At 46.7% G+C, this 15,861-nt stretch overlaps 1 protein-coding gene across 1 annotated transcript in view; it reads right to left on the bottom strand.

Moving 5' to 3' along the window:
• Positions 1–15,430, bottom strand: part of LOC119170600 (alpha-tocopherol transfer protein-like) — a 33,863-nt gene extending 18,433 nt beyond the window's left edge. The window contains exons 1-2 of the mRNA XM_037421815.2: positions 15,192–15,430; positions 1,576–1,769 (exon numbers count right to left, since the gene is read on the bottom strand). Coding sequence (XP_037277712.1) covers positions 1,576–1,769; positions 15,192–15,411 — 414 coding nt within the window. The 5' untranslated portion in view covers positions 15,412–15,430. The remainder of the gene's footprint in view (positions 1–1,575; positions 1,770–15,191) is intronic.
• Positions 15,431–15,861: the final 431 nt, after the last annotated feature.

The raw sequence follows: 15,861 nt of genomic DNA, 5'->3' as shown, positions 1-15,861 counted from the left end.
TTTTTTCTTTATTGCCTTCTTGACCACAGGTCAAGTTACTCTGACAATCGCACATCACACGTGTTCCATGTGTGTTAACGCATCAAAAAAAAAGATATTACATCTTCAACACATTCGGCAGTCTTATACACATCTCCCACTTTGATAACAGCTTCCACGAAACATTCATGAACAGATAGAACTCTTACATCACAGTGTCTGTACGATAGCATGCTATGCCAAACCGAATGAAGGCCAAGTAAGAAAATAACGTCCAAATGTTTCACAGAACTATCACAATGCAAAAAACGGATTCTATGTGGAGTAAGAGGTAAATCTTTTTTTAAAGTCCTTTGTAAAATGTTCCAAAAGAAAATGGCATCCTTACAATCAATTAATACATGTTCAGTGGTCTCAGGTTTGTTACACAGGAGACAGCTGCTTCTGCATGGTACATACATCCCTCTCTCTTCAAGCCACGTTTTCACTGGCAAGGTTCCCGTATGAAGCTTGAAAAAAATAGTTATAACATTGGGTGGTGTCCACATGTTTTTCACTCACTTTAGTACGATTTGTCCATATGAGTTTTCATACTTTGAGCGGTAAAGGGGCACAGGAAAAACATTCTGTATTAAGTCTTTTATAAGGCGCTTTCTTTTCTCTTTAGTTAGGTAATCTATCAAAAACCTTGTCCTTAAGAAACTGAGCTACACTGGTGCTTGTGACTTGATGTCAAACTTGCCATAGGCAGGCTTTATGTCGGGAAAGCAATCACGTTAATACGACTTATGAAGCGTTTTGAGACAGCGAAACAACAACCAGTCATCGCACAATGCGAATAGCGTAACGAGTCGGCCGTCCAATGCTCTAACCCATCACAAAAGCTTGTTCTTGTTCCCCTATTAACTGTGGCGCATACCCACTTCAGCCACCATTCTTTATCGCCGTCCGCTAATGCATGAACAATTGGCACAAAATTCCTTACATGTGTTTAACAGATACCACGCTTCTCAAAAGATTGACGAAAAATAGCATAGTGAATGCCGGCCTACTACTTAAATATATTTATTAATAATGACCTAGTAGGTATCAAGCAAGTTTGCTTGCAGTAGTTACCCAATGAGTGTTTCGAAAAAACTCTGAAAGGCCGCTCTTCAAGCTTTCGCTGTGACTATCTGTTTACGGAAATCATCGCAAAACACTAGCCGCAGCTATAAAACGCAATAACGCCATTTTTTATTATTGATGCTCTCTTCATAATTGGCCCGTCAGCGATCAGCCGTTCCTGACGCGGCAGTTCGATCTTTTATTGAGGTTGTCCAGGTGAATTGTAATTTGGCATTGCTACATTTCAGTGTTGCCCGAATATGAAGGCGTTACCGTCATTATTGCCTATATCAAACGAAGTGTTGCACTACTAAGCACGGGGATGGAGGTCCCATTACCCGGCTTGGAGAAAGGAAACATTTAAAAAAGGTAGCATAGCGAAAAAGAAAAAGGGAAAGAAAGAAAGTATTAGTAGTTTAAGCACGCGTCCACGTCACGCTTAGTTTCCCAATACAACTTTTTTTTCTTTTTTTGCAACCGTGTACTCACCTGAAGCAGATCGATGGTCTTGCGGACCTGCGATATGGGGAAGCCGAGCAGGTGCTGCAGGCCCCAGCCTCGGCAGTCGAGAATGCAGACGAGGCCTCTGACCTGTACCGCGGGGTCCAGGCAGATGTCCTCCAGGCAAAGCATGTTAGCCTTGCGCAGCTGATAGTAGTCGTAGTCGCACGGCTTCCAACAGCCTTCATCAAGGAAAAAGAAAAGGCAACGACGATCAGATGCCGCACTGCACTTTTTGTTCAGTCTATCAGCACTAAGGAAACTGATCCACGAATAGGGGGGGACGGATCCCAGGATGGAGACAAGAACTTCCGGAAGTGACGCGGAATGCACGTGACAACGAAGCACACGTGATTACTCGAAATCTTGAATAAGAACGCAATAGCATTCGCCATCCACCTGGGACGCCTCGTCAAATGTGAAAAGTGAACGTAGGCGGTGGCAGTGTTAGCCAGAGAGATAAAAAAAATCATTCCGTGACGGCATCCTCATAAAGGTGACGTTGTCGTTACGTCACTACGAGGTGACTTAACGTGATGTAACCTGATTACTTCATCACGTGACGTCTTCGCTTAGTCAAAGAGGGTCACACTACCGGAATAATTGCGAAACCATGCGAGATCCAGAAAGCCTGCTATGCCTCCGATCGTCGCAAGAACGGTGCTTGACAGTAAAGGACGCGAAAGTAAGGATACTTGACTGCCCCGCCGCGGTGGTCTAGTCGCCAAGGTACTCGGCTGCTAACCCGCAAGTCGCGGGTTCGAATCCCGGCTGTGGCGGCTGCATTTCCGATGGAGGCGATAATGTTGTAAGCCCGTGTGCTCAGATTTGGGTGCACGTTAAAGGACCACAGTAGTCGAAATTTCCGGAGCCCTCCACTACGGCGTCTCTCATAATCATATGGTGGCTTTGGGACGTTAAACCCCACATATCAATCAATCAATTAAGGATACTTGACAATGTACGGACGACACTTGACGACATCAACCGCAGAAACTATAAAAACAGCAATGGCAACACGCTAAGCACTTCTGCAAAGCAACGCCGAATATTACAGTAATCACACATCAAATATATGTTATCAGTATTTTGATTGCGTACTCACATTTTCGCGATATGGACAGCGACCTAATAACCAAAGAGCCCATAATAATATTGAGCGTACACATTGCTACCACGTTCCCTAAGAATGTGCACGAGCGTTTTTACTTCTTTTGTCTCAGTCGGAACGCAGGCACAGCGGCGAGGATTCGAACCTGCCGCCTCGCGCTCAGCAGTCGTTAGACCACAAGTGTGTGCGTGTACTCACATAACTGTGTGCGGCCGATCCTTCATCACGATTTCGTCAGATATATCCTATAGCCGTGAAAATTTTATTCATCTGAAATCGCTGACAGGCTTGTTGGGCATTGTGTGATGGTGGCTTTAAAATAACATCAGTCAGTAAAAATAAAACGGTATAGAACACCTGAAGGAAACGATGTGCATCACATAGAAAAATTTCAACACTTCATGCATAATACGTGCATAATTCAGAATACATACTGAATAAATACATGATGCATACATAAAACTGATACAACATATACAAATTTAGCATATTTAATGGACGACTTCAGTGAAATGTGCAATTAGTTGTTAATGTAATGTGTCAGGGTTGGACGTTGGTATGCGTTAACGTTAAATTGAAAGACAAAATAAATATAGCTAACGACTTCTTTCTCTTGCTCTTCCTCCTACTTTTTCTGCTCGTAAGCCGAAACCGGCTGCGCTTACTTTTTCTGCTCGGAAGCAAGTTTCACGCGAAGGAACGATCGACTGATTGTTCAGGATCTTATTCCGCGGCAGAAATACCTTTTACCTACTTGGCTCCACTCCAACATCTGCGGCGAGGGGAGCACGTTGCGGTGCATTCGTAACGATGCACGGAAGGACAGCGTTACACCGGCTAGTTAAAGAGCTGCTTCGCATCTAATATTTATTAATCTATTGTGTGTGTGTATCCATCTCGCACATACTTGCATCCACGCATGTGTGCGACGAGGAATCGAACTCTCGTTCCCGAAATAAAATCAAGGATGCGTCGTTGGCTTCACCCACAACGCCGCGCTGAGTTAATGATTTGAGTGATATGTGGGGTTTAATGTCCCAAAACAACCGTATGATTATGAGAGACGCCGTAGTGGAGGGCTCCGGAAATTTCGACCACCTGGGGTTCTTTAACGTGCATCCGAGTCTGAGCACGCGGGCCTACAACATTTCTGCCTCCATCGGAAATGCAGCCACCGCAGGCGGGATTCGAGCCCGCGACCTCTAGGTCAGCAGCCGAGTACCTTAGCCACTAGACTAGTTAGCGCGATACATCTACGACGTATAGAACTGTCATCCGGCGGTTACGTGCTCTGCCTCTAATATTATCATTGCTGGGCTTATCCGAAAATAAACGCTTGATGTTTCTACCTTCAATATCTCTTTGGCATGTTGATAATTTCATATTAGTTTGGGTAAATTTAGTTCGAACACTCAGGTTTGTGACCTAAAACCAGGGACAGAAGGATGTACGGCAATAGTGATTATCTTAGACGCGTGCTAGCGCTGGGTGTAATAAGCTAGCATTGCTGCCGACGATCTTTTGGCTTCCCAGAACATTTAACCGACGTCATCCGCTTACTCTACACAGACTTATAAACGTCCTTAGTAGTGAATGGCTATACATCTGAACCTATTGCAGTAAGTAGGGGCATTCGACAAGGCAGTCCCCTCTCCGCAATTCTCTTTGTATTATGCATAGATCCATTATTGAAACAAATTCAGAAATGCACTTCGATACGCGGTTTTCCTCTCCCAGGCTAGGGCGAAGTGAAAATAGCGGCATACGCCGATGACATCTTGTTTATTCGGAACATAGATAGCTACAGAGCCTTTTTGCGAATATTTCACACCTGTCGGGAGCACGTCTTAATCCCGGAAAAAGCAAGGCATTGTGCTTTGGGATGCACATTGAAGAGTTCCCTGATGGCGTCCAAATCGTCCAAGGAGTTATTATGTGTAAGTTTCCTTTCAACTGGTGAGGTAGCCCGCACCACATGGAAAGAAATCCAACACAAAGTGGACAGACGCATTGAAGTCGCCAGAACCTTTCAACTACCTTTACTGCAAGAGCTTATCTAATTAAATTCAGCATAACAGCGCCACTGCTTTATGTAGCCAGAATTGCTCGACCACCTTGCCGGGTTTCACTGAGAGTGGCTACTGCGTGCGGCTCTTTTTTTTTTTTAGGGGGGGGGGGGGATGGCCACGCCGAAGCTGGCCATCCAGCTTCGGGGGAGGGCTCAGTGTACCCAACCTCGATGTAATGTGCCATATGTTGGCTCTCAAAAACACCTGGACACTCTTAGAGAACTCATCGTATCGAGGCAGACAACTCGTAGTGTATCTGCTAGGAACCTCTAGAAGATTTTTCGGTTTAGCAAACGACACGGGACCAGCTTCTGAGCAGCCACCGGCGTATTACACACATGTTATAAAATCTTTGCAACAATGGTGAATCGATTTTCCAGTTCAAGAACTTATGGAAATGTCCCCTACCGACATGAGCGAACTAATAGCACTTAAAAGCCTATCTGAGGAACAACGCCGGAAATGCCGGGCGAAAAGACGTTGCACTCTTACAAACACGTCTCTCCCCTCCGAAGTCCGTGACCTAAACTGGCTTAGGGAATGGGAGGCTTTACCAACGGCCGACCACCTTGCGGCGTGGGGCGTGGCGCCCTCCGCCACATGCCCGCAATGCGGTCGCGTCGAAACGCTGAACCATGTCTTCCACGAATGTATAGTAGCGAGCACCTTTTGGCGCATGGTTACCAGAATGTTCCAAATAAGTATGCATTGGAAGTCTAGCCACAGGGATAACTTCGTCGAACTCTTAATGGCTATCGGAGCCTTCGTCTTATGGAAGCGGAGGGGACTGGCACGCCTGAAGGAACGCCCTCTGAGAGCCATGTTTCCTCTACTACATCGGCTAAGAAACGTAATGCTTATCCATCTCAACGCAGAACTAGTCATGCTGGAAGAGGAGGCTTTCCTCTGACGCTGGTCTACGCGATTCATTATCGTAAAAAACAACAGAGTGTCCATGCCTTTCCTCCCCTATTGAGGAGGTGGGCTAGAGCTTGTACCACTGTGACATTACAGTGTGTGTTTTCCTTTTCTTCTTTAGGAACATGTCCTTTTTGTGCATTATTGTTCTTGAGTGCGAGAGCAAACTGTCCCCACAGGTGAATGCAAAACATCACCCTACACTGTAAATGACCCCCCCCCCCCCCCTTGTTTGTTCATATAGCCTTACTGTTTATTTAAGTTTAATCATCTCGATGTCATGAATGTCCAGTCTTTGTTGTACAATTTTTGCATTTTACGTCACTGCATACGCAATAAGTTTTTTTCGCTGTATGTAACAGCTTGCATTGTACATACGCATTGATCACCATTGTCCATTTTTCTGTGTGCACATACGCTGTGTAAGATATATCCGGAAATAAATTTCTCTTAAACCAGACGCGAAACTCTTGGACATAAATATTTCCTGCGGGCAAGCAGCTCACCCCCGGACGACTTTTTGCTCTCCCATAGTAGAGGACCTAGTACTCTAAATTGTTAACCACTTTTTCTAAACACACGCAGAGTAGAGCAAAGCCTTTGTGTTCTGTACATACTGTAAGTAATTTTTTTCTCGAAATGGAGATAAACTATTCTTAAACAGAGTTGCAGGTGTGCCGGTAGGACGGCTTTATGCTCTCCCTTAGTAGAGTACATCATACTCTAAATCGTTAACAACTTTTTATAAACACACATATGTATGAGGCTCACGGGACGGCTTTGGGCTCTCCCACAGTAGAGTACCTAGCACACTAAATCGTCACACACTTTTTCTAAATACACAGCACTGTCATAGTAGAGAAAGCGTTCACAATTTATTCTAAAGACCTCTTTCTTCAGTTGGGACAGCCTATTGCTCTTCCATATATGAAATTCTATACAATAGTATAGAATTCATGTACTCTGAACTGAATCGTTCATTTTTTTCTTTTTAAAAACACATTTAACTAAGGCTCGGCTCACTGTTCTCCCATAGCTGAGTACTAACTACTTGAAATCTTCAAACGCAATTATTCTCTTCCATAGTAGTCGGTATAGCATACATTATATCGTCGATTGTGCTTAAAGGGGCCCTGAAATACCTTTTAAGTAACCATGGAATGAATTCACTGGAAGAGTTTATTGCCTCACGAATTCAACGCCGCAAAAATTTTTTTAGGAATCCATCCAGTGCGAGTGGAGTTACAAAGGTTCGTTGCATGCTGCAATCGCATTCTCTCTTATCTCATGCCGACGAAAGCGCTGGAAGCTAAGCAGGGAGGGATGGCAGGACCACAGAAAAACGTCACGCACGCTTCACGACCTTGAGAACTTTTTCTTTTTTTTTCTTCGGATGCGCGGCTTTCCTAGTGCGATCGCGCGCGCATGGATAGATGAATGGATGTATCCGGCTGTGCCCTTTAGATCAGGTGGCTGCTCATGCCACCAAGCCATAAAGTTAAGTACTATCACTGTGTGTTTGTGTATTGAATTTCACTCGCGCCTCGATTGTAGCCACCAATCAGTTAGCATCCTCCTGGTTATTTCTACCCGTTTAAAGTCTATTTTGCCTTCGCTGTCCCTGAACCCCTATGCTTTAAAATTTTCGGCGCCATTATCTTTGACTAAAGGGAGGAGACCTTTACAGAACATTATCAAATGTTCAGCCGTTTTCTCCTCCTCTCCCCACGCTCTACATGCCGTGTCTGTGCCTTCGTATTTTGCTCGGTACGTCTTGGTCCGCAATACTTCCGTTCTAGCCTCGAAGAGCAGAGATATACCCAGAGAATTATCGTAGATCTTTTCTTTAGCGATTTCTTGTTTGAATGTTCGGTTGGTCTCGAGTGATGATTTCGTAAGCATTCCCATCTTCCACATGTCCCTTTCTGTTTACTTATCCTTCTTCTTAACCGATGTTTTCTTTCGGCTTGGTATTCTGCTGTTGTCTAAATACTTGCCTGGCAGTTTTCGAGTTCGCTTCTTCCATTTAGTATCAACATTCTTCATGTACAAGTAGCTGAAAACTTTCCTAGCCCAACGCTCCTCAATATTTTATCTTGCTGCTAGCTTCCGTGCACTCAAACGATGTCCATCCCATGTCACCCTGTACCCCCTGATTTCGGGTATTCCCGTGTGCTCCCAAAGCAAGCCTACCTATGCCACGTTGTTTAATTTCCAATCTTGCTTGAACTTCTGATTTCATGCACAAGACCGCATTGACGTCGGCTGGGCTTGCGCCCTGCCGACGCCCATAACTGCAATCCAAGCACGTGTGTGTGTGTGCGTGCGTGCGTGCGTGCGTGCGTGTGTGTGTGTGTGTGTGTGTGCGCGCGCGCGTGCGTGCGTGCGTGCGTGCGTGCGTGTGTGCGTGTGTGTGTGTGTGTGTGTGTGTGTGTGTGTGTGCGTGTGCGTGTGCGTGTGTGTGTGTGTGTGTGTGTGTGTGTGTGTGTGTGTGTGTGTGTGTGTGTGTGTGTGTGTGTGTGTGTGTGTGTGTGTGTGTGTGTGTGTGTGTGAGGGGGTACCTCATATGGAACCCTACGTATGTGTCCCTATGAAAAAATTTGCCCCGTATCTGCATGTAATCTGCAAATGTCGTCGAAAGACGATAGTCTTGAGTGTGGAGAGAGTGAACAAAAAATTTATTTGATGTTCTGCGCAAGAAAATCGGTGAATGGGATTCCGGAGGCGCTGCGTTAGAGTGCCTCGAGCGTGCAGCGGAGGCGAACGAGCGCATCGAGGAACGTTAGCCATGAGCGCCATCTAGCAGTTATCTCCAAAAACGAAGGAGGGCCTGCTTGCCTGCGGATAAAGATGCGTGCCTTCTCGGAGGCGATAAAGTGTAGAACGCAAAGCGACGGGCAGGTGCCACCACCATGTCATTTTAGCAAAGCGTTGGTAAAACTTGCCTTTTTGAGCCCCTCGTCGCACTGTCAGCGCAGCGTGTTTAACGCTACGGTCCTTAGATTTACTTGTGTGTGCGTTCTCTAGTATAATGGCACACATAAAAAAGATCGACGTGTTGTTATGGTACCTCAGATATGCGCAATGATTGTTTTTAATTGACAATCGCACACGTAAGAACGCTGATTCTTGAGCAACATTGGTCGGCGCTGCGGATGGCGTTGGCCGTTCGGGGTATCGGTTGGTGCGGTTTAATTGATTGATTTGTGGGGTTTAACGTCCCAAAACCACCATATGATTATGAGAGACGCCGTAGTGGAGGGCTCCGGAAATTTCGACCACCTGGGGATCTTTAACGTGCGCCCAAATCTGAGCACACGGGCCTACAACATTTCCGCCTCCATCGGAAATGCAGCCGCCGCAGCCGGGATTCGAACCCGCGACCTGCGAGTCAGCAGCCGAGTACCTTAGCCACTAGACCACCGCGGCGGGGCGTTGGTGCGGTTTAGAGTAACCGGTTCGCGGTAACGGTGGACAAACAGACAAATGTACAGACAGACAGACCAAAGTTTTTACGTCGAAGGTCCCCAAGAAAGACTATCATATTCAATATGACCTGGGTATAGGCCCCGCTGTAAGGAGAGGTGACTCAACGCGGTGAAGGAGCGTGACGAAACATTGCGCGGATTCACGTACGGCTCGCAGGTAGCGCTAGGCGAATGGGGGTGTGCCACCCACTACTGGGCACTCGTATAATTTGCATAATTCGTACCGATAACCACATCACGATTTCACAAAACACTAATAGAGGTGTTTACGCATAAAATGGGGCGTCGTGACAATACATGTAGTGTAGTGCAATGCAGGGGCGTAGCCAGAAATGTTTTTCAGGGGGGGGGGGGGTGCTACAGCGACCCGACGGTGGGGGTGGGCGGCATAGGCATCAGCTTTTAGGGGCGAAGCTCTTTAAAGCGGCACCTGTTCGTCTGTCGTTGTCGTAGTCGTAGTCGTAGTGTGTAACCAGTGTTACATTTTGACCTGCAAAGTGGTGCCGGTGGGAGATTTCTCCTGTGCTTTGTTGAACAATAAAAAGCTCGCGGCATGCGCGTTAACTAAAAGCCGAATGCTCCTGTCTCTCATTCCCCATTAGCAGCCATTGGCATGTACATTGAGCACTATCTGACAAGAAAGGGTTGCTACGTTATACTCGCAGGGTGTAACATCCTTAGTTTTAGAAAGGTTTAGCGAGCGTTGAGCCGCAGTGCCATGAATACAATGAACTAGTATATACCATGAATGAACTCGAGGTGGTTAAAGGTGGGAAGTAGATACGAAGCGCAAGCCGTAAGAAAGTAAACGCCGAATTCTCCTGTCTCTCATTTCCCATTAGCAGCCATTGGCATGTACATTGAGCACTATCTGACAAGGAAAAGGTTGCTACGTTATACTCGATGGGCGTAACCTCCTTGGTTTTAGAAAGGTTTAGCGAGCGTTGGGCCGCAGTGCCATGAATACAGTGAACTAGTATATACCATGAACTCGAGGTGGTTAAAGGTGGGAAGTAGACACGAAGCGCAAGCCGTAAGAAACTGTGCGTGTGCCGCCTCTCGTTTAGTCCTTGGAATGTGCGCTGGATGGCGGTGCTTCTATATGGGGAATATATAGTGAAAAGATGCGAGATGGTGGTACTTGGAGTGTTGAATAGATGGACGAACGGACACACAGACAGATGCATGGATGGACGCATGAACGGACGCATGAACGGACGCATGAACGGACGCAGGGGCGGATGCATGGACGAACGCAGGGACGGACACACGAACAGACGCACGCACGGACGGGTGGATGGACGCATGGACGGTCACACAGACGGACGCATGGACGAACGGAAGCAAGAACGAATGGACGGACGAATGCTTCGCCCCACTCTCCATCATTCACTCCGTGGATATGCTGCCATTTTTTTTTCTGTGACTTCACTATCGGCAGTTGTTTTAAACCGGTTGCGTACATGTATATCAAGTCCTGAGCAGTGTTGCCATCGCTGAGCGTCAGACATTCGCTAAAGAGCAAAGAAAAATCCGCCAGATTCCGCTATATTCTAAAACATATCCGCTAAATTTGCCGCTAGGGCCAATTTTATTCAAAAACACTGCAATTTCGTATGATAAATACCTTTATCATTCCTAAAAGCTCCTCAAAACTACGAGAGCTGAAATAACATATAAAATAGTCTTTCAAGGAGTCTAACTAGAACACTTGAGGCTTCAGTGCTGTGGTGGTCGTCATTGGTGAACCTCATCACAGATGAGGCTAAAGGTTATTAATGTTCGCACTGATGAAAAAAAAATCACAGGTCAACGAAAAACACATCGAGGTCTTTGTCGCCGCTGTTGTCGTCTGACACCCTTTCCACAGGACCGCTGGTACTTGTTGAGGGACCAGACAGGTGACTTCATTGCGCATACGTTGCAGATGTCCCGATTGCACTAGCAACTGCCGCGGGAAGTTCGTAATGAAAACAACTTTTCTGGTGTCGCTTCAACCCGCATTTGTTGTTTCCGGCTTCAGCTTGTTCCCCAACTTGGATTTTACTATGTTAAGTTGACTAAATGTCCTCTCTACTTCGGCATTTGAATGCGGCAGCCCGAGCATCGACATGGCAAATCCGGCCAGCTCAACGAATGGGTTTTCGCTGCAGGCGTCCTTATAGGAGTGAACTTCACACCAGAGGGCGTGCAGAGTCCACAGATTGGTGCATCGCAGCTCGTCCGTTATTTATTTCTTAGAAAGCGATCACCGCTTTGAAACCTCACGGATTTGTTTGTCTGAGATAGGCGGAGCAAGTGAACAGGAGCCTCTGAAGTTAAACAATTTCCGCATTTTTAGAGAACACGGAAATGGTTTCTTGCAGGGCGATTTTGAATCGGTCCACTGCGTGAGGTATCCACCAGAAACCCGCTATGTACAAAAATGGCCCGTCAGAAAATCCGCTAGCCACTAGACTGATTTTTTTCCCGTCAATATAAAATAAAATCCGCCAGACTTAGCGGGGAATCCGCTAAATTGGCATCACTGGTCCTGAGATTCCTCCTCTCCCCATGCGTATGGCTGTGAAGAGAGTAAGTAAATGTACTGTAAGAATGATTGATTGATATGTCGGGTTTAACGTCCCAAAACCACCATATGAATATGAGAGACGCCGTAGAGATTCGGAAATGTAGACCACCTGGGGTTCTTCAACGTTCACCCAAATCTGAGCACACGGGCCTACAGAATTTTCGCCTCCATCGAAAATGCCGCCGCTGCAGCCTGGATTCAATCCCGAGACCTGCGAGTCAGCATCCGAGTACCTTACCCACTATATAAACCACGAAGGCGAGGCAGTACTGTAAGAAGTAGTCCAAATACAGTGAAAGGCTGGTACAGTGACCGTTTGGAGCAACGGTCTCTCGTGGCACCATTGAATGTTCTAGTCTTCGAAAACGCGTTATTGCGATGACGCGCCGCATAGGAGAAGACACCGTTGATCACTAATCGTTTAGCGTAGATGCCGTAGTCTTTGTCGGGGCGAGGCGCGTTTCGCATGTCCAGGAGGGTTTTGTTTACAACAAGGAATGATAGGTATATGCAGCATGTTTTTGTACTTTTATAATTACATTTTGGTGTTGCTTACTTTGCTGAGCGAATTTCTTACTGCCGATGTTTGTGAGTTCATGCCTATGGGAATGATTTTATATGTTAACCTGTGTATGTCAAGCAGCCCTGACGCAGTGGCAGCATTTAGTGAAAATTTTTTATTTATTTTACTGCTAGCATCCAAGCATGCTTGCGATACGTAATAAGTAATTTTTTGTAGGATATGCAGCACGTCGGCAACACGATTTCACGCACATTATTTTTCGGGCAGACTTTCAGTGGCACTGTGACTTGATAGCAATGAAGTAGTCAAATCATAGAGGTTTTAGTGTGAAATCTGTGAGGGCAAGGTAATCATTATTGAGAAATGTTCACTTGGCCTCAATCAAAAGTGCACGTGCGACCGAACTATACCGACTCACATAAAACTATCTTTGTCGCTGCGTATATGCGGTAAAACATTTGAATACGCGCAAAAAGCGTGGAATGTTCCCCTTTTTTTTTTTTTTATAGCTTTCGTCACTTGGCTCCTTGAAACAATAGCGTTGTGGCAAAGTGTCTTTCATTGTTTGCAAGCATGCAGTCGACTTTTCTTTTTACGTCAACAGATTCAGAACTTCAAATACTCGCGGCCAAGATTCCTGCCTAAAATCTCACAGAGTTCTAAGCTTTGAGAAACACCGCGAAACGTTTTTCCGTATGCAGACATTATTCATTGTAAAGGAGTCGAGGAATGATATTGCGATAGTAGCAGCGCTTAGCTTCTTAACCATGTCAGCGCGAAGCGACAAAAAAAATAAGTTGGGCAAGTGGCAGGGGGGGGGGGGGGTGTTGAACGAAAAATTTCGGGGGGGGGGGGAGATCAACCCCCTCAATCCCAGTTCCTTGGCTATGCCACTGGTGCGATGGCACCCACCAGTTTTACACGTGGTATAGCGGCCCCCATGCACCGAGCGCTATCTGGTGGAAAGAAGGCGAATGCGCCCAACCTTTCCACGGGGCTGCGCTTCTGAGCACACGTATCACCTCTCCTTCGTACACCGTCGTATGCAGACTTACAAATGAGCCGGTTTCCCGAAGACTTAGGCTAAGAATGGTAACGTGTCATAACACGGGATAAAGTGGGACACACATTACGTGGAATCCGTAAAGACAGCATTGATGCATCTGCGCGCAGAGACACGGAGAGAGGAGGAGGGAAGCCGGTAAGTGGACGGCGAGGCGAGAGAGTGAAACGACAACGGCGTGTGCCAACCGGAAGCGGTCAGTCGGATGAGAAAACCGGGTCTCTCTGGAGCGGAGAAGCAGTATCACTTTCCTCCTCGCACTGTTATATCTTATTCTCATTTGAGTTCGTGCCTCGCGCGCGCAGTTGCAAGCGCCATTCCGGACACTCGAGAGAGAAGTCGGGGTGTGCAGAGTAGCGGGAGCAACACGCGCGTTACATGGCCTCGTTTGAAAGCCAAACCGATTCGTGCTTGCGATGGGGGTGCTATTCCCTCTTGCTTTCACGATGTGTTTTTGTTTTCTCTTTCCCGAACCTTTTATACCGATGTCGGTCGTTATAGGACTTCGCGAAATGAGGTCTCGCGTGGCTCCCGCGTATCGTGGAGGAGAAAGTTAGTGGCCCGGCTTTTGGGGGGGAAAATCTCTGCGATCATTGTGGCAGGATCGAACACGACGGCGTTTATAACCATGATTGCGACGATGACATCAGCAACTCCTTCGAAACAGGTCAGAAAGCACATGCATAGCACCGATACAGTTTACAGGAACTTTCTGGTGTAGTTGAAAAGGCCAACTCCGGCAATTTTTCGATCATGTCAAGGTAATGGTGTTTCTACGTTCCTGAAACACTCTTGTGACGATATAGCTGAAATTCTAAGAAAAATTGAAAATAATTTTAATAGGCAAAAAGGTGCAATACCGAAACCGAAACCCAACCGGGCGCCCTGTCTGCTTATAACGTACTCTGGGGGCCGTGTACTGGTTTCAATGGCGCGGAGTATGAAAAATGTGAAAGAAAGACCAGCAAGGCACCGACCAAACACTACAGAGGAACTAAAAAAAGCTTTCTCGTGCTATACTCGTGCGAAACGCCGCCATTGTCGCCTTGTGCCTAGCATAATAAACGCTGTAGCAGCCAAAGTAGCGATGCTATCTTCTGCGTCCCTTCCGTTTACGTGCCAAACATGACGTCACACAGACAGTGTTGCCGATAATTCTGCCAAGCGAGGTGAGCTCTTTTAGTCAATCTTTAAAATTCATTTGCAAACAATCAGTGCATCTCTCAAGCCTGTAATTTGGCAGAAATGACGGAAATGTGCAAAGGAACGTACCCAGCGATTTTATTTGAGATCCACTGACCTCGAAAAATCGCCAGGGTTGACCTTTAACTACTTTTACATACTTTAAGGTGTCCATGTCTCTAGCACATTATAAAACAGGCTTACAACCATTGGTCTATAATGCAGTAGAAGGTGGGTGGGAGGTGGGGCGGGAGCTGCTTCAGCACCCATCTAATTACCCAAGAGCAACACGAAGCCTGCTCCAAGGCATTATTAACTTAAACTTCTCTGGTCATGGTTTATTGCTTAGGCCATGCGGGTCTTTTGCGGCAATGACGGTCAAGGACCGCTAATTCTGGATTGTAAGAACTGTTGGCCTCCCACCTTAACTCTGGAAAGCCGGAAACTAGCGGCAAAGGCCGTTGTGAGGAGCACATCATCATCGTTTCATTATCGTTTCTTTTTACATAAGTTGCAAAGCTCGTTTACTTTCTGACTCAACCGACGGGAAATGGGGAGAAGCATAGGCACGTTGCAGTGATACTTGGCTACACCTAATGTAGATCCCTGCGCACACCAACGTCCTTGAGCATAACCTCTAAATTAGGGAGAGGATACGTGTAAACGATGAGCACGCACCTATCCTGAGGACGAATATGGGTCTCCCCTCGGGGTCCTTGAGGGGCAGCCGCATCTGGCCGTTTGCCTGGTACACGTGACGCAGCTTTGAAGGCCGCAGTCCCTGGAAGATCTCGGGAGACTCGCGCCGGTGTCGGTAGTAGTTGCGGATGGTGCGAAAGGCAACCTCCACCTTGAACTTCTTGGTGCGAAGGAAGCGGAGCAGGAACTCGTCGTCCATGCGGGAATGAAGGCTCGTCTCACCTGCATGGCATCCGACCGCATATACACGTATTAGGGAGTGTTAGTACCGAGGACTTCTAGCTGTTGGGTACCCGAGCTTTTGCGTTTGTCTGTATTTTCTCCGCTTTCTTCTATTTGCCTGTCATATTCAAAGAGATTACAAGATAACGCAAGAGCTTCGGTATCGCAAGCCGCTTGGGCGCCCCTGCACTAGATCTCTCCTTTCATACCTGATTGCCATAAACTATCAGCACTGCTCGAGAGCATCCTCTTCCTCATAAACAATGAGTACCTTGCATTCCAACGAACAGGCATTCAGTTAAGCAAGTCGAAATCCCAATACTTCAAATTCCGAGGTGCTGTGCCACAGCGGTCATGCAGTTTCCTTAATGGTGTATCCCCGTATTTTAAATGACCGTGTACTGCCACGCGCGTGGCTTTTTCTTTC

Source organism: Rhipicephalus microplus, chromosome 2 (genome assembly GCF_043290135.1).
Source record: "Rhipicephalus microplus isolate Deutch F79 chromosome 2, USDA_Rmic, whole genome shotgun sequence".
Lineage (NCBI taxonomy): Eukaryota > Metazoa > Arthropoda > Arachnida > Ixodida > Ixodidae > Rhipicephalus > Rhipicephalus microplus.
The sequence above is the reverse complement of the archived record's forward strand: the minus strand, read 5'-3'. Positions and strand labels throughout refer to the sequence as shown.